The following is a 24,814-nucleotide window of genomic DNA, read 5'->3' as shown; positions in this document are numbered from 1 at the left end:
GTCACAGAGAGAAGGGATTTAGTCGGACTGTGTATCTAGATTGCAGAGTTCATGGACAGCAGGTAGAACGTAAGAAAAGTAGATGATAAAAGGCTTTATATGCCAAACAAGAGTTTGTACTTAATTTTGGAAATAACAGGAAGATGCTGGAGCTCTCTGAATAGGGGGAGGCAACAGACCTATGCTTAGAAAAATTATTTTGGTTGCTGAGTAAAGAAGGATAGATTGTAGACTGAGACGGGGGCAAAGAAAATTTGAGGCAGAAGCTCCACCAATGTGAAAGACATTGAAATCTGAAGTATTTTTTGTTTTGTTTTTTTCCTGCAATGGCACACGATTGTCTTATCTCCTTTAATCTACCTTCTTTGTTACTGTAGGAAACTAGGGAGATAAATTTATAATCCCTCAGGATCTTGTGAATGATTATTTGTATAAAGAAAGCGAAGAATGATTCAGTTGCTTAATTTGCCTTACTACCTTGCTATTCTGTCTCAGTTAAATACTTTGCTATTGGGTTTAATGTTTCTGCCTTGTGTATGGTTTACTAGAGTGAAAACTCAAGTCATATTTGCATCATGACAATTCACACAGAATCCAGATAGGAAAGAGTTTCTCAGATGAGCTTAGTTACAAAGTTAAGCTTAATTATTAACTAAATGGACTGAAAGAGAAAAAGCAACAGATGTAGATATTCAGTGGACCTGGGTTTCGAATCTCTCTCTGCTGTTTTCTGTTGGTATAACTTTGGACTGCCCATTTTACCACTTAGGGTTTCAGTTTTCTCATTCTTAAAATAAGGATATTGAATTATATATTAAAGCTCTTATTACCCAATGAGCCTAAGAAAGAAAATTTTGCTAATAGTTCAATAAAACATAATCTAGCTTAGAATTTAAAGGGTGCTAAGAAATTATTTAGTCCAATTCTTTAATTTTATAAATTCATGATAATGAAGCTAGAATTTATATAATACTTTAAGATTTGCAGAGCACTTTATAAAGTGCTTTATAAATTGTCTTATTTTATCTTCACAATCACACTGAGAAGTAGATGCTATTGTTGTAGGTCCCACAGCTAGTATTTGGAGTTGGATTTCAACTTAGGTCTGCCTGACTGAAGTCTTAGTGCTTTCTCCACTAAATCACATAGTCAATAGAGATATGACATGACGTGTTCAACCATGGCACAACTAGTTAACAGCAGAGGTTGCAAAAGAATCCTTGTCTCTCACTTTCTAGTGCAGGGCTCTATCCTCAGAAGTATCAAACTCTAGGTCCTAAACTAGATTAAAATATAATTGGGAAATGTTTAACAAAATAAATAAAAATACAATAAAACATAGGTAATGCTAATGGTTTGCTAAGTAAATACATAACTCTTATGGATCATTTTCTATTTGCTCAAGCTATGACAGTAGCATAAAAATTCTTTGAACTGCAACAAAACTCAGTCAGGGAATAGAATAATGGAAGAAAAGGGGGACAGGATATGCTGTCTGAACATTTGAACATTCTACTAAGTCTGAGGGAAAGAGCCTAGCATACCCATGGAGCCAGATCTGTCCTCCCAAAAGTTGTTTTGGGAAGAGACCAAGGCTGGCAAACTAATGAACTGCTCCTACGGGAATTGCTAGTCTGGATGCTTTGAGGCTAAGATGTTTTGAGATCTAGCCGGCAAGAGAGGAGGTAGTCAGAAAGTAAGCAATAGTGGAAGATAAGAGAAACAAAAAGAACTTACTAAAGCTCTCTGGAGGAAGAAAACTCAAAGACCCCAAGCATATGAAGATAAAACGACTAGGAAGATAATAGCAAAAGGGAATATGGCCTCCTGAGCAGGTAAAAAAGTTCAAATATCAAGGTATTGCAAAACAAAGAAAAATAAATTGACCACCTGATGAGGCAGAGGAATCTATAAATTCACAAGAGAATACAGAATCACAGCATGTTTCAGAATGGTTCACAAGAGAAATAAGAGTTTTGAATAATATGATTATGAAAAAATTTATGGCTTACAAGCATAAAAAATCATTAGGATAGAAAAACTGATCCATAGTATATAAATAAGCCTTACCAAGAAATAAAATACATACAGAATGCAAATATATGGAAGGCAATAGATAATCTAAAAGAACAAAAAGCAATGATATTAAAAGAAAATATGATCTTCATACAAGTAAAACATATTGATATGATACATAGAAACAATTTAAGGAGTTATAGGTCTACTAAAAGAACACAAGTCAAAGAACAAACAACATAATGCAATAAAACTGCTCAGAACTTCTGAACACAGAAAACAAAGTATCAATTGAAAAATTCACAAAATGCCCCAGAAAAACTAAAAAATAAACCCTTGCTGTAAACTCTAAAATACATAGTGGCTAAAATGAACAATTTCTTAAAAACAAATTCTGCAAATATCCAGAAGACAGACGCTCAAATGTAAAAGAAAAGTAAATTAGAATAAGGCAAGACAATAGTGCCTCTGCACCCACAAGAAAACATAGGAGGGAATGGAATGTGTTCTAATGAGCAAAAAATGCATTCCAAGGTGACCTATCTTGATAAATCTAGAATAATTTTATGTGAAAAGAGATGGATGTTTAAATACAAAGATACATTTTAAACATTCCCAAAAGAAAATCAGACCTGAAGAAATTATTTGCTTTTCAAATACCTCAAGCAAAAATGTAAGAAGAGTAAAGACAAGACAATAATAAAAGAACACAGAAATTAAGAGATTTCTTTCTAAATGAAAAAGAGTGAAAACAGTAGTCAAATAGAAATTAAGTGGAGAAATAAGTCTGAAACATTAAAATAAACCTTATAACATCTGGTCTACAAGTGAAGAAATGTGTAATGTACCCCAATCAAAAGCTACCTTAGCAATGAAGAAAAAATAATTTATATTATCCTTAAAGAAGACAGAATACAAGGGAATGGGTGAAGAGGCAAAGTGAGAAATTTTAAAAAAGACTTCAATGGTAGAAAGGAAACCATTAATGAATGCAACTATGATAAAAGACATTCTATAAAAAGACTGGGAACCTTACAAGTATCAATCGGCCAGTACTTGGTGCTTAGAGGGTATGCTATTAAGTATACCAAGCAAGAACAAAATCAGCAGTAAGGAATAGCAGTGTGGCTTAGACCCCATGGGAAAAGCACGATCTCAGTTTCAATGTCTAGCTAATCTGGAGCTGCATAGGAACATTCAGGACAGGAATTCTAAAACAAAGAGAAACCTGCAATTTTATGACTGAACCAGCAGAGCTTTCCAGATGACTAATAATGACTAGATGTTAATCTAGTTAGATGTTTCTCAGATCCAAAATTAGGTCAGGGATTTGTAGAACTCAGACCAGAAGAGCAATGATCAGACTTGTCCTGGAACAGATAAGTTTGGGAATACTGAACTTCTTACAGAACTTAGGAACTTACAGTTCCTAAGGTACTTGAATAAAACACTTGATATCCCCAAGAAAGCAACAATAAGACCTGCCTAGACTTTCTTTCCAAAAGTGCACAGACCCTAACATTGAGTCTGAAGTCAGAAAGCCGGCTAAAAGAGTGAGCAAACAAAAAATAATCTAACTAAAAAAAAGTTAATATGGTGACAGGGACACTCAAAACAGAAACCAAGAAGAAAATGATTATAAAACATCTACAAGCAAAGTCTCAAAGAAAAATATAACTTAGGCACAAAGTTAACTAGAATTCATAAAAGAAATGAAGCAAAAATTTGGTTCCCCCCCAAGGAATTAAAAATGTTTCTTGTCAATGAAATGAGAGCACTGGAGGGAAAAATTGGAAAAGAAATGAGAGCTTTGGAGAAAAGAATTGGAAAGGGAATGAACAGCAAGATACAAAAGGTAAAAGCTTCACTCAAGCAGTGAACTCCCTAAAAATTACCATGGGAAAAAAGAAAAGCCACTGACTCCACAGGACAACAAGACATATTAAAAGCAAAGTCAAAAGGCTAGAAAAATAGAAGAAAATGAAAAGTATTTCATTGATGATCTGGAACACTGGAACAAATCACCTGGAAAACAGAGTGAGAAAAAGAATCACTGGACTGCTTGAAAGCCATACAAAAAGAACCTATTTCAAAAAATCCTAAAACTGCCCATATGTCTTAAAACAAAGAACAGGGTAGAAATAGAATCAACTGGTCAGCCCTTTAATGAAAACTCCTAGGGATATTATAGCCAACATACAGTTTGCTGGTGAAAGAAAAAAATACTGAAAGCAACAGGAAAGGAAAACAAAACAAGTACTAAGGATAATTCATGATTTAGCAGCCAGCATTATGAAGAAGCAGAATCTAGAATATATTTCAGAAGGCAAAAGATATAAGTTTACAATCAAGAATAACAGCTGAAAAAGTGAGTATAACTCTACAGAGGGGAAAATGGATTTTTAATGAAATAGAGAATTCCAAGCATTTTTGATGAAAACTAGAGCTGTACAACATTGAAGTGCAAGTACAAGTTCAAATACAAGTTAAAGGAAATATAAATAGGAAAATATGAATGAAAAGTGAAAAAGGACTTAAAACAGGAACAAACTGTTTACATTCTGATATGAGGAGATGACATATATGTACCCTTATAACCCTATCATCATAAGAGGCAGAGAAGGAGTCTAATTAGAAGATATGGAAGTGTTCTGTTATATGCAGCACATTTTGATGAATTTAAAAGAAGAATGTAAAAGGGGGGGAAGGAATATACTTGTGGGAAGAGTAGAAAAGAAAGATGAAAATTATTTCACCTACTAGGGGTGTACAAGTGAAAGGGGGAAAGGGGAGAGGAAAATGGCTATTTGAACTTCAAGGTTTTGCAAGGGTGAATGTTATAAATTACCTATGCATATGTTTTGAAAATAAAAATAAAAATGGTAATAGAAATGCATTTTACTCAGTAGGGAAATAGGAGGAAAAGAAGAGAAGGACAAGGGAGAAATTAGAAAGATGGTAAGCATTAGTCCTAACAAACTCTACCTAAAGATATACAAAAATATGTGTAGTTCTTTTTGAGGTGACAAAGAATTGCAATCTGAGGACACTCATTTGGAAAATGGCTGATATATAAATGTGATGAAAATATTATTGTGATATAGGAAATGATAAATAGTAAAACCTGGGGAGACTTGTATGAATTGATGAAAAGGGATATAAACAAAACCAGAGCAGTTTGTACAATGACAATACTGTAAAGACAAATAACTTTGGAAGACCTAGGTATACAGATGAGTATAATGACCAACTATGATTCTAGAGAACTACTGATAAAACATGATACTCAACTTATGATAAAGAAATAAAAGACTTAGAGTATAAAATAAAACACATCTATATGTGTGTGTATGTGTGCATATATAATACATATATATAGTATATATACAAAATATTGTATATACATATACAATTATAGTATATATACAAATATATATAGTATGTATACAAATATACAGATACATGTTTTTGTTTATATACACAATAAAAAAAATACACATATATCCTTTTTTTTAGACATGTGGAAATGTGGAAATTTACTTTGCTAGATTATACATGTTTGTAACAGGAATTTTTCTTTTGTTCTCTTTTGGGAGGAGGATAATTTGAAAGAGGAATTTCTGAATCAAGCCATTCTCCAATAGGTAAATGGTCAAAGGATACGAACAGACAATTTTCAGATGATGAAATTGAAACTATTTCCACTCATATGAAAGAGTGCTCCAAATCACTATTGATCAGAGAAATGCAAATTAAGACAACTCTGAGATACCACTATATGCTTATTAGATTGGCTAAGATGACAGGAAAAGATGATGATGAATGTTGGAGGGGATGTGGGAAAACTGGGACACTGATGCATTGTTGTTGAAGTTTTGAGCAGGTCTAATCATTCTGGAGAGCAATTTGGAACTATGCTCAAAAAGTTATTAAACTGTATATACCCTTTGATCCAGCAGTGTTACTACTGAAATATATATATATATTATATATATATATATATATATATATATATATATATATTATATATATATATATAATATATATATATATATTATATATATATATATTATATATATATATATGTATACATACATACATATACATATACATATACATATACATATATATATATATAGAAGGGAAGGGCAGCTCTTTTTGTAGTATCTGGAAACTGGAAATTGAATGGATGCCCATCAATTGGAGAATGGTTGGATAAATTGTGGTATATGAATGTTATGGAATATTATTGTTCTGTAAGAAATCACCAGCAGGATGAATACAGAGAGGCTTGGAGAAACTTAAATGAACTGATGCTAAGTGAAATGAGCAGAACCAGGAGATCATTATACACTTCAACAATAATACTATATGAGGATCAACTCTGATGGAAGTGGTTCTCTTTAGCAATGAGAGAATCCAAATCAGTTCTACTTGATCAGTGATGAACAGAACCAGATACACCCAAAGAAAGAAAGAACACTGGGAAATGAATGTGGACTGCTTGCATTTTTGTTTTTCTTTCTAGGTTATTTTTAATCTTTCTGAATCCAATTTTTCTTATGCAACAAGAGAACAGTATAAATATGTACACATATATTGTATTTAAGATATACTTTAACATGTTTAAGATGTATAAGACTGCCTGCCATCTAGGGGAGGAGGTAGAGAGAAGGAAGGGAAAAACTGGAACAGAAGTGATTGCAAGGGATAATGTTGAAAAATTACCCATGTATATGTTCTGTCAATAAAAAGCTATAATTAAAAAAAGAAAGGATTTCTGTTAATCAAAAAATAATAATTAAAAATAATTAGCAACATGTATAAAATCAAGTCATTCCCCAATATATAAATATTCAAAGGATATCAATAATGTTCAAAATATTGTAAGCTATTAACAACTCTGTGAAAAAATGCTTCAAATCTCTAATAATGAGAGAAATGCAAATCAGAACAACATTGAGGTTTCACTTCATAACCTGAAAATTGGCAAAGAGAACAAAAGACATGAACAGCCAATATTAACAGCAGGACTTGTGGGAGGATAGATGCTCTTAATACATTATTGGTAGAACTGTGAATCAGTGTAACCATTATAGAAGGCAATTTGGAATTATGCAGTTAAAGTGACTAAATATCTATACTCTATGATCCAGAGATTCCCTTAGTAGGCTTATGCCCCAGAAGAAATAGTATATAAACTAAATATGATCGATCAAATATAATGTTCTGGTCCCCTAGTTCTGCTCCCACCTTCATGACTACTCTATTCATGCAGAGTCATGCTGGGCCTGAGGTCAGGTGGACTTGTCTTCCTAAGTTCAAACTTGGCCTCAGCATTGCCTCAGTTTCCTCATCTGTAAAATGAGTGGGAGAAGGAAATGGCAAACCCCTCTGGTATCTCTGTCAAGGAGACCCCAGATGGGGTCACGAAGGAATCACAGCCTAAGCGACTGGGCAGCCACAAAAATGCCTGTCAATCAAGCAGCACCGACCTTTTCCTAGATGTTAAATAGGCATTCCAACCAATACAATGATGAGACAAGTTGCTGTCCTGAAGTGTATTACATTTTGTTCCTATGATAAATCTGCATATCTGTATGTGCAATAAATACACAGTGGTTTGTTGGTGAGGACTGTTGGGGAAATTGGGAGGAAAACTTCTGCAAGGAAGGAACACAAACTGAACCTTATAGGAAGTGAGGGGTTCCCAGGGGCAGAGGTGAGGATGGAGAATATTGTGCCAAGGCAGAGAGGCTGGAAATGCAGTAAATAGGACAATTTTGTTAATCCAGAGGCAGTGATAATGGAATAATAACTAGCATTTATATGGTACTTTGTGGTTTGCAAAACATCATGCAAATGTCATCTCATTTTATCATCACAACATTCGTGGGAGGTAGGTGCTATTTTTATATCCATTTTATAGGTGAGAGAATTGAGACCAAGAGGTTAATTAAATGACTGCTGACAGTCACACAATGAGGTCATATTTGAACTCAAATATTTTTGACTCTAGATCCAGTACTCTTTATCTATCCAATACAGTTGCCTGGAAATATAAGTTGAAGTCAGATTATGAAAGACTTAAATGTTGATCAAAGGAATTTATATTTTAATCTAAAGGGAAAGGGGAGTTACTTCTTAAGCAGAAGTTCATGTTCATCCTTGCACCTTAGGAAAACCACTTTGGCAGATTAATGGAGGATGAATTAGAGAAGAGAGTGACTAGATGCAAGATCAATTAAGAGGTCACAAATAGTTCAGGAAAGCCTGAGAAAGTCATAAAGTCCTGGGAACAGATGAATGAATGAATAAAGGCTAGAATCAAGACTGATGGTGAGGAAAAATGAAAAAGATACGGAGGAATCAGAATCAGAAGTTGATTAGATATGGTTAGTGAATGAAAGTGAAGAATTAAAGAAGCTGCTAGCCTGGGTGATAGAATGAATGGCGATGACCCTCTACAGAAACAGAGAAATCAGGAAGCGAGGTGAGGGTAGGAGGAAAAAGAAGGAGTGGAGTTTGAGATCCCTGTGGGATATAAAAGGGAAAGGTGAAGGTGGAGATGAGGACTGGAGGAAAGGGATATGAATTGTGTGTGTGTGTGTGTGAGTGTGTGTGTGAGAGAGTGAGAGAAAGAGAGAGAGAGAGAGAAAGAGTGAGTGAGAGAGAGAGAGAGAGAGAAAGAAATGGAGAGAGCCAGTTGGATTTGTGGAACAGCTGCATACGGATGACAATTGAATCCATGGGACTGACTGAGAATTTAAGGAGAAAAGAGGAGAGGGTCCGGGATAAAGGCCTAGGGGGTATTTGGATAATCAATGTGCAAAGAAGACTGGTAAGGATCTATACAACAAAGGGGAAGAAAATTTTAGCAAGAGAAATGTCAGGAAGGAAAGTAAATAGAATAATAGACAATGATCAATAGTATCAACTGTTGCAGAGGTCAAGAAGGATGAGGAATGAGAAAATTTTACTGAATTTGGGGATAAATTATTGGGAATATGAGAAAAAAATTTCAGTTAGGGAGTGAGTCTGGAAGTCAGGTTGCAAAGAGGGAAGAAATGAAAAAGTGAGTACTTTTTATGGAAGTAAAAAGTAAAAAGCCTTTCTAGTAGTTTAGTTATGGGGAAAAAAAACAACAATATTTTGATGTGATGATGGAGAGAGGAGGTTTTTTTTTAAGAATAAAAAAGATTTGGTCATATTTTTGGGCAGTAGGAAAGGAGCAAGTGGGTGAGAGGTTGAAGATTATTGATTGAAGGAGTAAACTCCTGGAAGAGCCTGAGAAGGGATGGGGTCATATGTACAGAAAGAGAGAGGCTGCATTGTTGATAAGAGGCTATTTCATCCTCTAATACTAGAGTAAAAGAGAGCATGGAAGATGGATGTTGAGGTACAGAATTTTTGAAGAGAATGAGTCTTGATGAAGGCCTGCTGTACATTCTAGACACTGCCCTCAAAGAGCTTCTGCCTTGGGCCCATACTATACATGATGGGGGAAGGGGAAAGAGATTAATGTGTTTCCTATAAATGTATTTTCAGGGGAGCTGGTATAATCAAAGCAAGTAGCCATAATGTTCCTTAGTACAGTGTGTGTGTATTTGTGTGAAGGGCAGGGGAAAATGGAAGGGGGACACATGGAACCAAAACATGTTGTTCTTAATGGTTCAAAGAGAAATCAGAATTATGAAAGCAGAATTAATGGCTGGCTTGGCAAAAATAATAGGCAGACAAATAATAATCTGGGAAAATGAGCAAACAACAGAAAAAGATTCTGACCACAGAAAGTTATTATGGTGACAAGGAAAATCAAAACATACTCAGATGATAATAGTCCTACATCTAAAACCTCCAAGAAAAATAAGAATTGATCTCAGGCCACTGAAGAGCTCAAAAGGTATTTTGAAAATCAAGTAAGAGAGAGAGTGGAAAAATTAGAAAAAGAATTAAAAGTAGCAAACTATATTATGCTGAAAGAAAAATATAAATAACAAACCAATATCAGTAATAAACTTAGGGGTTCCAAATGTCTTAGCATACAAATTGACACAAGAAAAATTATTTGAACTTCAAGAGGTCATAGACAATAACATAATATAGTGACTGGAGAATTCAATATTCTCTCAGTTTTAAATGAGTCTAAAAGAAGAAACAAAAGAGAAAATATGAAATTAAAAGAATTATTGTGGAAATGAGTTTAAAAACTTAAGGCAAATATCTTCCAAATCTCATAGCAAGAGAATATATGTTTCTCAACAATGCATGGAACTTTTACAAAAACTGATCATGTAGTAGGGCACAGAGATATTGCAAACAAATATAAAAAAGGAAAAAATAGTTAAAACATCCTTTATAGACCATAATACAATAAAACCATTAATTGATTCAGGGACCACAAACAAATGATAAAGACCTATATGGAGATTTAACAATGAAATATTAAATTAAGAGTAGTCAAAGAATAAATCATGGAAACATTAACAATCACATAAAAAAATGATAATGATGAAACAACATAATAATATGTCTGAGATGCAGCTAAAGTATTCCTCAGGAACAAAATCATATCCTTACAAACACACATTAACAAAACAGAAAAAAGGAGAACTAATAAACTAAAAATGCATGTGAAAAGTTAACAAACTACAAAAAAAAAGCACAAAAGAAGAGATATTTAAAATTTGAAGGGAAACATAAACTGAAAACAAACATCCATAGAAATGATAAAATAGTTCTTTGAAAAAAAATCTAATAACAATGATAAATCCTTAGCTACTCTGAATAAAAGAGAGCAGAAAAACTGTATCAATAAAATAGCAAATGAATAAAGTAAAATCACAGCAAAACTAGACTTTTTAAAAATCAACATTTTACAGTTATATACTAACAAAATTGAGAACATAAAGAAACAGTGGAATACCTTCAAAAATATAAAATACTTAAATTATCAGAAGACTAGACAGAGATTTTATATACTCCAATCTCAGAAAAGGAAATAGTCCTCCTTGTAAAGGAACTACCAAAGAACAATCTCCTGGTCCTGATGGATTCACAGGAGAATATGATGAAACTTATAATGAATTTTGTTGTTGCTGAGTCATTTCAGTTGTGTTCAACTCTTCCTGATACCATTTAGAGTTTTCTTGGCAAAGATCCTGAAATGTTTTTGCTGTTTCTTTCTCCAACTCATTTTACAGATGAGGAACTGAGGCAAACCCGGCTAAATAATTTGTCCAGAGTCACATATCTAGGAAGTGTTAGTGACCAGATTTAGAAATTATTCTCAAAAATTAAGGATCCTTTTGACACAAAATTCTAATATTTAAAAACCAAAAATCATAAGCCAACATCATTGATGAACATTGACTAAAAAAATCTTAATTTTTAATAAAATTTTGTAATATATTTTAATATAATTTTTAATAAAATTTTTTACACAGCAATTTATCTAAGAAATTATTCATTATGACTGAGTAGAATTTATATCAGAGATGCAAGAATGATTCAACATCAGGAAAAGAATCAATATAAATAATCATATTAAAAACACTCCTGTAGGATAAAAATTCTGCAAAGTATAGGCATAAAGAGACCTTTTTTAATATAAAAAGCATCCATCTAAAATTAAAAGCAAGAATCATGTACAATGGGGACATAAAGAACCTTTTCCAATAAACATAAGTGAAGAAAGGATGCTCACTCTCCCTTCTATTATTTTATATAGTTCTGGAAATGCCAGTAACAGTAATGAGATAAAAGAAAGAAATTAAAGTAACAGATAAAAAGGAGATAAGATTTTCTCTGTTTGTTGATGTGATAATTTACTTGGAAAATCCTAGATGATCAGAAAAGATATGTGAGATTTTTATGACAGTTATAGAACATTTTGAGAACAATATGTGTATCAAAAAGATAATTTCAGGGAAAATATTCAGGATATTAATGAATTTTGCATAGGCTCAGAATCAGGGAGACATGAGTTTAAATTTGGCTTCAAACACTGGCTGTGTGATGGTGGGCAAGTTTGCCTCAGTTTCCTCATCTGTAAAATGAACTGGAAAAGGAAATGGCAAGTATCCAGTATTTTTGCTAAGAATACCCCAAATGGAGTCAAAAGGAGTTTAACATGACTGAAATAGAATTTTCTAGCCTCTTTTATCCAATTCTGGTGCAAATTTGTCATCATTGAAGATAGATAAGCTCTAGAGGCTGTTTATACAACTGCATATCATAGTAAGAACAATAACAATATCTGGTTGACCTAGTCAGTATAGATCAAACTCCTTTGAATAATTATGGGTCTTATTTGGAAGGTTGTATAATATTCTGGTCTTGATCCAATCAATATATTATCCTTCACCAAAGGGAGCCTCTAGGACCTTATGACCTACAAAGAATCCCTTTTTGCCTTGAAAAGCATCATGTATGCTAATATATTAGAACACTTCAATTACAACTCATGAGGTCAGTTTGTAATGGGAAGAAATTTTTTTTATTCTGCTACTTAATACCTATGTGACCTTGGACAAGTAGGCCACTTTTCCATTATAGGTTAGATTTGTTAAACAAAGAAGTTGTATATGAGAAGAGAGATGGATGAAATAATCTCTAAAGTTCCATTCATCTCTAGATCCTCTGATTCTATGAATTCAGATTGCTAAAAAGCCAAAGAAAAATAAAGATTTTTTTAATTTATTAAGAAAAAATCAAAATAAAAAAACACAGGGTAACAAAGCATAGGATATGCCTCTAGTTTTCACATCAAAGTCAAAGATATATGCTGACAAGTCCTCATTCTTTCATAGGATGTGGGAGTCATTTGTCTTTAATAGCTAAAAAAGCACCTACATGGCTACTGAATATTCTTTTTTCCTCTGTTCTATGAAAGTGAACAAGGAAAATAAAATTGTTCTCGTGTGGAGTCTGACTGGGGCACTCTGAAATTTACATAATACCATAGAAGAGTTTCTGATTCTCCTGACCTAAGGAAACATTTCCAATTATGGCCTCTGATATCTTATGTGCAGGTCATTTCCCAGAAACATCAAGGCAGAACAAACTTTTAAAAATGAAAGAAAAATTAGGATAGAAGCCTCTGGGCAGAGTGACTACAACCTGAGGTAAATAGAAATTATTGTGGAGAAATAGAGGAAAAACACGTCACCCAGACATATCTGATTAAGGGATTTTTCCTGGAAATAAGCAATATGCTTTGGAGAAACCACCTTGGAATAATGTCAGCTTTTAGGTATTTAACAGAATTGTGGCATGAAGTAGGATCTTGATGCCCAAAGAGACTACAAATATTGACTTAGGCATTTGGCTGTTTTGGTCAAATCAATTCACCAAAATTGCAAAAAGATTAGCATCAACCTCGAGAAAGATGGAGGCAATTGAGGGCATAGTGAGATAGCCAAGAATACACACCTGTGTTTGGCCCTTCTTTGGAAGGTTCTTCCCATTGCACAGGTGGGCTTTCTGCTTGAGTCCTAGCTCACTGTTCCCCTTTATTTGGTTTACTTTCTATGATTCAGAAGCCCGTAAGTGGCAATGACATTACCTGTGGCCAAAAAATGATGGTATAACACCAGCACCCTGCCTTAAATACAAAGTCTTCTGTAGGGAAGATTGGAGGGTTCTAAAAAGTACCCATCATATTACAAACATGAAGGCAGCATCAAAATAACTGAATATTATTAGAGTTATAGTCACATTTCTTTTATAATTCTCCTTTACCCAACTCTACTTGCATGCATTATCACTATCTCCCACTTTTTGTGGATAGGGAGAATATTAGGGAGACTAGTTAGTTAAAATATTAGAGCAGTATTTTTTCCATCCCTTCCTAATAGTACATTGTATACACTGGGTAAGAGAACCAAGAAGTAGTAGCTGGCTGCCTCTAGCAATGTGTGTGAAAGGCAGATAAAAATCCTCTGTCAGCATATGGGAGAGAAAAGCAGAGTCAGCATTATTTTCATATTCTACTTTGGCAAGAAATAATAGCGTTTGATGTTAAATGGCCAAATAATTGTTGAAAAAAAAAAGATTCCAATTAAACATTATCAGGATACTTGTAACCTGGGGGTAAACAGGTAAGGCAAGGAAAGATGGCTTTGTTTCTCAAAATATTTTTTTTAAAGAAATGTTCCCACACTTCAGAATGATCTAGTATATGGAAGCATTTTAAGTTCACATTAAATATCGATAACTACTAAATGAGCATACAAGACTTTTATTTCCAATTTGATAATTTTTCAGGACAATGGAGTGGATTAAAATCAATTTCTCCTTCACAAAAAGCAACTTTTACATGATGTTTACTTGAAAATACCACAGTCAAAAACTTTGTTTGAATAATATTACAAAAGGAATCCTCACAACTTTCAACAAAATTTATTGAATACCAAAAGAATCTTTAAAAGCCTCTAGGTATTTTATAAAAGTTGGATTAAATTTCTCTTGGAAAAGTTTTGGCTTCCTTTCTGTCTTGGTATCTGGTCTTTGTGTTCAGAACTTTCACCTCTGTGACCTATTTCTCAGCTTTAGCCCTGAGTGATAGCTGACACCAAAGAGCACTCCCATAAACTTCAATTCTACAGAAAAATCCAAACATCCAGAGGTGAACTGTGACCTGAAAAAATCATGGGATTTTTGTGCTTAATGTTACATATGTAATAAACCTCCTTATTCCCAGGACCACACAACCTTTCTCTAGCTATAAACCTTAGACCAAGAGCTAAGCAGCCCCTCAGAATCCAGTCTTGCTCACTTCTCACCTTCCCTCTGTTCACTCTTCTCTCAGATTCAGGGGACTTCCAAGTCCCCTTTCTATCTAAGAGGCACACATCCTAGTCAGCTAGTGTCTTTTGTTGAGTTGAATGAGCCTCAGGTCCCCAATTAACTAGTCAGTTTATACAACTGTATTCTTGTATCATGAGTAAAAAGACTTCAGAAAGATTTCCTAGTCATTTCCTCCCTGTCCATACTTAGAAAGAGAGATACTCTCCTCACAGCTGGACTGAAAGCTCCACCACTATTACGGAGAGGGAGAGAGAAAGCTCATCATGATTTCAGAGTCTTTTCAAAAGCACAAATGCAACATAAGGTTCCTACAGTTATTCCAAGTCTGCAGATAGTCAGAAAAGAGTTAGACACTCAAATCCAAAGTCCAGGACACAGAGAGAACAACAAAAGTAATTATGCACAAAGGAGTTCGGCAGGAGAGTATCTTGATCTTTGTTCTCTTGATCTGAAGTCAGGATTGCCATCATGGAATGATAGTTTGGAGAACAGTTGGGGTTAGAATGAAAAAGTGCACTGTCTTCCATCTATACTTACTCCAATAATATTCCAGCCAAGTCTTAGAAGAAGGAGCAGAGGGCCCTATGGGCCACACAGCCCGTGCCACGGGAGTGACTCAGAGCAGATATCCAACAGCAAAAATATACACAGGGACTTACAGGTGTTGTCTGAGGAATGAGAGACCCCCCAATGGCCAGAAGAAAGTGCTCTAACGGAACAAGGCTGGGGTTTTTTGGTAGAAGATCCATCACAAGTTCTTAATTAGGCAGCTGGGTGGGTCGGGAAGGAAAACCAAGACGCGGTCTGACCTTCCTGGTCCATGATAAGGAAAAAGCTGCACACCATTAACAGCAGGTCCAGCCAGGCGTGGAGACCGTTTGCAGGTTGATGTAGTCACCTTGCGTGGACAGAGATGTGCTGCCTTCCCTGGTATTGGCCATCATCTGTTCAATAAGAACTCTAGGAAATAAAGTAGAAATCAGACTGAGGAGCAGACTGAAGCAGAAAAAGAGAAAAATCATCCAAATCATTTTTTAAAATCATCATAACTGTCCAGAAAAAAGGCGAGATGGAACCTTAAGGGAAAAAGACAGAGAACCTGATCTTGAGAAGCTATTTTTCTAATGTGTCCATCTTGTCCCTGTCTTGCAGGATACCCTGACACAAGTGGAGATGAGGGGAAACAGCATGACTAAGTTAGAAATGGGGAAGAATTGGTACCTGCTTACCTCATAGCTTCATTAACGTTTTTGTTCTCTTTGACTGACGTTTCAGTCCAGCCAGTGAAACCGTTCTCTTTGCTGAACCGGTCAATCTGGTCCCTAGTGACTGCCCACGGGGATAGGTCACTCTGTGGGAGGGAAGGAAGACAAGGAACTGAGATTCACAGAAAAACATCACCGAAATGATGACATTAATTCCGCCACGGACTCAGCCCTCAGAACGCCACTAACACCCCCTAGGGAAGCTCTCTTCTTCACACGAAAGGATCCTAGGGTCGGAACCGCCAATTGTGGAATTAGGATTACAGAAGCCATCTACTCTGACCTGTGTGGGGAAGGGAACATGGCCTAGAATACGCCCGACGGTCACGCGCCCTCTCTTTCCACAAAAGACTTCATCAAAGCCTCCCAAGAAGCCCGTTCTGGTCAGATCTAATGATGAGGAAAGTGTCTGGAGAGTAGTGACCTAAATTTGCCTCTCTGCCTCCAGATAAAAAGGACAAATGTCACCTGTCTCCTATATGACAACCTTTCAAACACTTGAAGGCCGCTTTCTTCAGGCTACAGAGTCCCAATTTCTTCTCTAATCCTCACATGGATTCACGGCCCTTTGTGACACTGGCATTTCCTCTGAACATTCCCAACGATCAACGTCCTTCCTAAATTGTTATCTAGGACAGAACGGATTATTCCACAGGGAGTTGGACCAGGGAGGCATTAGGTGGCGCCAGAGTGCCCAGAGTGCTGGGCCTGGAGTCAGGGAGACTCATCTTCATGGGTTCAAATCTGGCCTCAGACACCGACTAGCTGGGTGACCCCGGGCAGGCACTCCAAAAAGCAAAGTGATAAAGTAAACCTCTCTCTTTGTCTCTCTGTCTCTCTGTCTCTCTTTCTTTGTATGTGTGTCTCTCTGTTTCTCTCTCTCCTCTCTTCCTCTCTCTCTCTCTTCTCTCTCTCTGTCTGTCTCTCTCTGTGTGTCTCTTTCTCTGTGTGTGTGTCTGTCTCTCTCTGTCTCTGTCTCTGTGTCTCTGTCTCTCTGTGTGTCTCTGTCTCTCTGTGTCTGTCTCTCTGTGTGTCTCTGTCTCTCTCTCTGTGTCTGTCTCTGTGTCTCTGTCTCTCTCTGTCTCTGTCTCTCTCTGTGTCTCTGTCTCTGTCTCTCTCTGCCTCTGTCTCTCTCTGTCTCTGTCTCTCTGTCTCTCTCTGTCTCTGTCTCTCTCTCTCTGTCTCTGTCTCTCTCTCACATACACACACACCTTGTTGGCTAATAACAGGCAGGGCACGGGCTCCCCACTGGGCAGGGTGAGCTTACAATCCAAGTCTTGCTTCCACCTCTGGCTGTTGCTAAAGGTGGTGGCATTGGTGACATCAAACATGATGACACAGGCTGAGGCATCCCGATAATACAGACGAGTCATGGAGGTGAACCGCTCCTGGCCTGTTAAGAAGCAAGAGACTCATGGTTATCAAAGGAGTAGTGCTTAAGACTGTCTTGGAGCCTCTACTTCCCCTCTTAAATCCATTTCTCCTGGGGCACACAGCTGTTCATTGCAATTCTGTCTTGTTTTTCCACTTTGACAGATGAAAAACCAGGCGAGGTGAGTATTTCCTTCATTACTGCAGAGGCAGCCAGGCTGCTGGGATAAGGATACTCACTTGCCTAACTGGACCTTACTTAGTCACAGAAATAAAGGTCAGCGCAGTCATTTCAGAGATAAAGTTTCCAATTTCACAAGTCTTCACGTTTCTAAAAATTCTACTCCACCACTTTTCAGTTTTAAAGAATTGTTCTTGGTTTTTGCCATCAGGCTCATTCCCAATGAAGACACCAAGTAAAACAGATTTCTTCCTCGATCCCCTACTCCCAGTGGTACTATTTTCCCTACTCACCTGCAATATCCCATAGCTGGAGTCGCACCATTTCTGAATCAGACCACTGGACAACCTTCAGAGCAAAGTCCACTGCAAAATCCCAATCAAAAATTAAAACCTCAGGGACTGGGAGGTGTGGGGGGTGTTTGTGTATCTGTGTATGTAAAAGAGAGAGCGTGTGAGAGAGAGAAGTATAGAAATATACACAGAGAAGTATGTGTGTGTGTGTACACACACACACACACACACACACAGAGACAGAGAGAGGAAGGAATCAGGTCTTCAAAATGTATGGGTTACTGGATAGTTAGAGAGGAGAGGGGAAATTTGGGATAATTACTGAGTGGTATCAGTCAGATGCCAACTACAGCAAATATCGCCTTTGCTGAAACATCAACCATGCCCTCCCTATATACTCTAAAGCTCTATCTTCTTCCTTCTATATTCTCTCTAGGTAATCTCATCAGTTATGGTGAGTTCAGTCATCATCTCTATGCAGAGGACGTCTGAATATGAGTCTCCCGCACTTGTTTCTCTCCTAAGTGCCAACCTGTACCACCAAATGCCTCTGGGCATCTGCACCTGAATTTCCCATAAGCATCCCAAACTCATTGTCTTTCATCTCCCATCTCCCCCATTTGTGCTGCCATCCTTTTAACCCCCCAGATTCACAACCTTGGAGTCATTTCCAAGTCTTCTGTCTCCCACGCCCCTCTGGTCAATCAGTAGCCAAGCCCCATCTCCTTTCCCAGCGTCCCTTGGCCCCCCCCCCCCTCCACTCAGTCACTGCCCCCTTACCATTTTTGGCCAGGACCACTGGCAGAGCTTTCTCTAGCCAGATCGGTCTCCTTTCCAATCAGTCTTTTGCACAGAAGCCAAACTGAGTTACCCAGAAGCAGAGATTTCATCATATCCCTTCCTTGCTGAGAAGATTCAATGGCTCCCAATTTCCTCTAAGATTACAGACAAACTCCTCTCACTGGCATTTCAAGCCTTCAGAAAATGACTCCATCCTCTCCTTACAGATCGATTTTATTTACCCTGCTCTTTAGAGCCAAACCAGCCTCAATCCTGCTTCCTGTCCAGGACCTTTTGTCCCCTGCCCCCACCTCTATTCCTGAGAACCCTAACTTCCCTTCAATAATTGGCCCTTGTAGCTTCCTACAAAAGACCTTTCCTAATGCCCTCGGGTATTAATGTTCTCCTCCTGGTAATCCAACAAAAATCACTTTCTATCTTCTAATCTGTGTACACATTAGTCTTCTGCTCCAGAATGGAAGCTCCCAGAGGGCAGTTCTCTGTATTTGTAACCCCAACACACAGTAGGTGTCTAATAAGTGCTTACTGAATTGAATTGCTGAATGTGGATAGTGTAGTGCAGTGGAAAGAGAGCCAGATTTGGAGCCTGAGACCTGGGTTTGAACACCAAACTTCAGTTGCCTACTTTTTTTATGGTCTTGGGCATTACTTCTCTCTTGACCTCAGTTTTTCCATCTGTAAATTCAGGGGACTAAATGGTGTCTGAGGTCCCTTCTGGCTCTCTAAATATATGAACTATATTTTCTGGTTGAGTAAAAATTGGAGCAACTGCTAATTATTATTATCTGTATTCTTCAATTAAGAGTCAGGAAACCTAGGGCTGGAATTACAATGGGATGGGAGAAGTATCCATAGGATTGTCAACAGTTGATGCAGATGAAACCTGTTTGCCCCCGGCTTGTTTTTTCTTTGTCATCCCTTTAAAGCAGGCACTTCAGACAATGATACCTAATCAATCAAAATTAAAATACTAAAATACTTCACATCAGAAATAAATCAGTACAGGGCAGGTGGGTGGCTCAGTGGATAGAGTTATTAGTCCTGAGTTCAAATTTAGCTACTAACTTGCTAACTGTGTGACCCTGGACAGGTTACTTAACCCTGCTGCAGAAGAACTGTTTGTTTCAGAGTCAGAATGAGAAAATTTGGACAGGTTTTCTCTCTCTCTCTCTCTCTCTCTCAATTGGAGTTAAGTGACTTGCCCAGAGTCACACAGTTAGGAAGTGGTAAGTGTCTGAGACCAGATTTGAATTCAGAGGGGCTTTAAGTCAAAGCTTTATTTCATCAAAGTGGCAGTCCAAATAACATGGGTAACTAATTGGCAATTAGAATCACAAGGAAGAACGTTTTATATACCATAATTTTGGCTCTAAGCTGCTAAAAACAATTTCTTTTTTTTAAACAATAGTTTAGCCACAGAGTCTGTTTATTTTTGCATTTTATGTTAGTAATTTTCATAAACTAGGCTAGGGCCAAGGATTAGAATCTAGCATGTTCTCTACAACCCCAATTTTAAAAGAAAGAAAAAAGTCAGCTAAGTGAGATTGGCAGAACTAGAATCCTATACATATTGACGACAATATATACGGAAGAGACATCATGAAATAGAAGATAAAAACCCAGCCTTGTCAGGAAATCCTCTCTGGCAGTTTCAGTTCAGTTTCTGACATATACAGCCTCTACCTGTTATTTAGTGCTCTAGGCAATCTTCTGCAAAATGACAGGTAAAAATTCAAACTCTTTCCAAGTAGGGACTATTTCAGACTCAGAGCAGCATAGTGCCTTGTACAGAAAGTCACTAAATAAATTGGTTAGTGAGTAGCTGATATGCACTGGAAATAGTTTCTATACCAGGAATTTCTTACATTGAAGAAATCCCTGTCCAGAGATGTATATTTATTGCAATGTGATTAAAATTAAATTATATTTTAATGATAATATAAGGTAGCATGATATAGTGCAGAAGTGTCAAATCAGAGGCTGCAGACTCCCCAATCCATCCAAACTAGATTAAAATGTAATTGGGAAATGTTTTTTTAAAAATACAATATAGATCATGTTAATTTTTTAATTTTCTAAGTCAATATGCAGCTCACAGGATCAGTTTCTACTTGAGGTTGAGAACTATAATGGATAAAGAGCTAATAGAATAGATAGAGAGCTGGCCTCAAATCCAGGAAAATCTGGGTTCAAGATGCATTTCTGATATATACTGTCTATGTTACAGTGGGCAGGTCACTTAACCCTGAGTTTCCTGACCTGAAAGTTTCTTATCCCAGTGAAACCACAGGTCTGCTTCCTGTCCCAAATAACAATTTGTGATCACTCCAATTTTACTTGATAACTATATGTTTATCTTCAGGGCAGCTAGATACTCTGGTGGATAGAGCAATGGCCCTGGAATCAGAAGACCTGAGTTCAAATCCAGCCTCAGACACTTAAAACTGTGTTTTAAGTTTTAAAACTTAAAACTGGCCAAGAGACTGAATCTCAGTTATCTCACAGAGAAACACACACACACACACACACACACACACACACACACACACACACAGAAAGAAACAGCAACAGAGTCAGAGACTGAGACTGAGACTATGTGTTTAATCTTCAGAATGGGTTTTCGTCAGGGAACTCATGGGCACTTTCAGTATGGAAACTCCTTTAAAGATGTATTATAGCACACATGTAAGTAAATGTTTAGTAAACAAAATTAAAATATATGTTTAACAAACAAAACTAAGGGCAACTAGATTTCAAGTTCCTAAAATCAGGGAGACTCCTCTTCCCAAGTTCAAATCTAGCCTCAGATATTTACTAGCTCTATGACCCTGTTTGCCTCAGTTTCCTCATCTGTAAAATGAGATGGAAAAGGAAGTGGCCAACTATTCCAGTATTTCACCAAGAAAACTCCAAAGGGAGTCACAAGGAATCAGACACAAAAAGAAGCAAAGCTAAGAGAAACTTGCTAAGCTAGAAAGTCACACAGAGCAAATGCAAATTTATGTACTATTTGGTCAGTTCACTTGCTTCAACTTTGAAAACATAAAAAGTTCTATCAAGATTTTATTCTGAATGATTACATTTATGATTTTTTTAAAAAATTAGTGTTAAAAAAGTCCCTCAACAAGAACAGCATTCTAAGAAATGTCTCCTTTTCTGCCTGTTCCATACATGCATTCTTTCCCATTAAAAAAAAAAAATGACACTGACATCAGTGTCATAACTCTGGCTGAGTCCACAGGCTCTAGGGAGAAGGAAATTAAACGCCTGTGAGTGTTCACTCTATTCCTGTCCTCCTACTCTTCTGAGGAGTGAAGTTGTATCTCTCTCAAACAACCCCTGTTCTATATCCTGGACAAGCCCAGCTAAACCCCGCCAAAGTGTCACTGCCAAACTGTGACTCTGGAATTGGAGAGCTCCACTGGGGGGAAGGGGGGTTCGTTATTTCATGACCGATCCCTATAGCAAAGCGACAAGATCCCTCACTTGTTTGAAAGTCTTTCTAGGAATCCTACACATCTGCTCGGTCTCCTTAGTTCGCTCTAGTTCTCTGACCTTCCCCAATTCCATGGGAGATTCTCCCTGATGCTCCCAGAGGACCAGACACCCAGTGGAAGGTGTGACAGCGTGGGGAAGTGGGAAGAATATATTGGCTTTGGAATCAAATTTTAGTCCTAACTTCGTGGACATGGATAAGCATTTGACTTCTGTCTCCCTTGTCTGTAAAATGGGGATAATATTGTGCATATTACCTTTTAGTACGAGAAAGATGCTATCTAAAAGTTCTTGCTATTAGTTTGCCAGAGCTTTTCCCAAAGCAGCTCAGCTGTCCTGTACATTCCCTGAATCTAATTTAAAAAGGGGTCTGGCCCTGAAAATTGGATAGGACCCCAGGAAAAGGCTTGGGCCCAGAGGCGAAGTCAGACGGCAAAAAGGTAGCCCCTGCTCTGAGCCGCCTCCCCCTCCCCCACCTCCAGTTTTTTCGGAGGTTCACCTTCATCAGCCGAGCTAAGGTGAGTCAATCTTTGCCCTCTATCCCGACCGCAAGGTAGCTCTCTCGCCCCACTTCGGTCCCCGGGACACGCGCTCCACACCCCCAGCCCTCCCCTGCCCGGGATGGAGCCGGAGGGGGCTGCCTAGCCTGGGGCAGCTGGCCCTCGCCCCGGCGGCTCTCACCTCCCACGGTGGACTTGTAGTGTTTGCTGAAGCTGTCCTGGGAATACCTCTGCACCAGAGACGTCTTGCCCACGGCGGCGTCCCCCACCACCAGCACCTTGAACAGGTAGTCTCGGCTGCCCATGGCCGGCCGGAGTAAAGGATGTGACGGGAAATCACAAGGGGTGAGGACCGGGAGGGAAAGTCCGCAAGTTACGCGATTCACTCAAACTTCTCCGGTGCTTACTTCGCTGGGGATTACACTGATGAGAAAGCGAAAAAAGGGAAACTTTGAAGTCATTCACAGACGCTTCCTGGGTGGGGCGCGGAGGGCAAAAGCTCTCGGGCTGACCCCTCCTTTCTACATCATCCCGCCCCCGACCCAGCCCGGGGGGCCACGAGGGATGCTCCAAGATAACCCACCCCCGCGGGGCTTCCCCGGAAGCCCCCAGGTTAAACCCTGGCTAACTTCAGTCTCCCCACGGAAGCACGGGAAATAGATTTCCCGTGACACGCGGTGGATCCGAACGGAGAAGGGAAGTGACCAGAGCTTCCAGAAACCCAAGTCCCACTCCAAGTCTTAAGTTTTGCACAACCCTTTCTCCTGCCCGCCCCCCCCCCGCCCGTCGCGTGCGCGAGAGCTCTCAGGACTACATTTCCCAACACCCCCGTGGCATAGAAAACAAACAACAAAGGAGACGCTAGCCCGAATGGCCTCTTGGGAAATGTAGTCATTGTATTGAAGGTTTCCTAGCGGCCTGGGTCCCTAAATTCCTACATCCTGCTTCTCCGGGAACGCCGGAGCGTCGGTTCAAAATTGAATTCCAGAGTGTTTGGATTTTAAATGCAAAGTAACTTGACGTAAGTGAAGAGAGCATCGGTTCCTAAACCATTAAGTTCTCCATTTGATCCCTGGGTGAGAAATAAACCCTATACAGCTCATAGAACTTCTTTGGGGTCTGTATGTCTGGTACCAAGGCCGGTCTAAGACCGGAGCTTTCAACGAGAGCTTCAGAGGATCTGTAAACTTGAATGGGGGGGGGCGGGGAAGATGGCATTTTTATTTTCACTGAACGCAACCGAAATTGACCATTTCCTTTAACATAGATTTTTCTGAGAAGGAGTCGGTAGAGTTACGTCAGGGAAGGTTCAGACCAGGCAGTTTTGTCATCCCCACATTCTCTATTCTAATGAAACCCCAAGAGTCTATCCTGGAAGGGGCTTGAAGCTTGTCATGTCAGGCCCAGACATACTTCTGTCCATCTCGGAGAATCTCTAAGCACCGAACCTAGAATCCAAAGGCTGCGTGGAAGGCTTGGCTTTGACCATCACCGGTCAGGAGACGAGGGGTCAGTCAGCTGACCTTCAGGGCCTGAGTTCCTCAAGTGTAATAATATGACATGTGTATATAGCAGAGAGAGGCCTGGCTCTCCTGGTGGTCTGAGAGGCATGCGACCATGGGTGAGTTCCTTAGTATCCCAGTGGCCAAGACAAACTTCTAAGCTAGGACTACAAGGCACGCACAACAATCTCTGTTGAATTGTAAGTTTTTTAAATCTAAAGTCCAGCTCAGCTGGCTGGGGGGAGTTTGTCCTGCTATCCCAGCCCCTGTAAGGGACACACACATAGGTAACACAATGGGTGCCAACATAGACCCCAGAAAAGGGTATTTCTCCATTCTTGCCCCTACAAGCCACTAATCCAACACTGATTGGAATTCATTTTTAGAAGAAATCCCAGTATCACGTATTAAACACTGCACGCCAGACACCCTGCTAAGGGCTGGGGATTCAGAGAGAGGAATAAACAGTCCCTGTCCTCAAGAAACTCCCATTCAAGAAGTACCTACTAATCAAGTATAAGCCTAATAAATACAAAGGTAACTTAGCATCTGAAAGGGGAAGGCATTAGCAGTGGGCAGT

The 24,814-nt window shown here is 38.3% G+C and overlaps 1 protein-coding gene across 1 annotated transcript; it reads right to left on the bottom strand.

Annotated features, from left to right (window-relative positions):
- Nucleotides 1–14,241: 14,241 nt before the first annotated feature.
- Nucleotides 14,242–23,847, bottom strand: RAB29 (RAB29, member RAS oncogene family). Its single transcript, XM_051998523.1, has 5 exons — nucleotides 22,914–23,847; nucleotides 17,937–18,008; nucleotides 17,303–17,484; nucleotides 16,056–16,177; nucleotides 14,242–15,786 (listed from the first exon to the last, which is right to left on the bottom strand). Exons 1-5 carry the CDS (start codon nucleotides 23,035–23,037, stop codon nucleotides 15,672–15,674), a joined length of 615 nt encoding a protein of 204 aa, XP_051854483.1. The 5' UTR covers nucleotides 23,038–23,847; the 3' UTR covers nucleotides 14,242–15,671.
- Between the last annotated feature and the right edge of the window lie 967 nt (nucleotides 23,848–24,814).

This window comes from Antechinus flavipes, chromosome 4, assembly GCF_016432865.1.
Source record: "Antechinus flavipes isolate AdamAnt ecotype Samford, QLD, Australia chromosome 4, AdamAnt_v2, whole genome shotgun sequence".
Taxonomy (NCBI): domain Eukaryota; kingdom Metazoa; phylum Chordata; class Mammalia; order Dasyuromorphia; family Dasyuridae; genus Antechinus; species Antechinus flavipes.
This window is presented reverse-complemented; position numbering and strand designations above follow the sequence as displayed.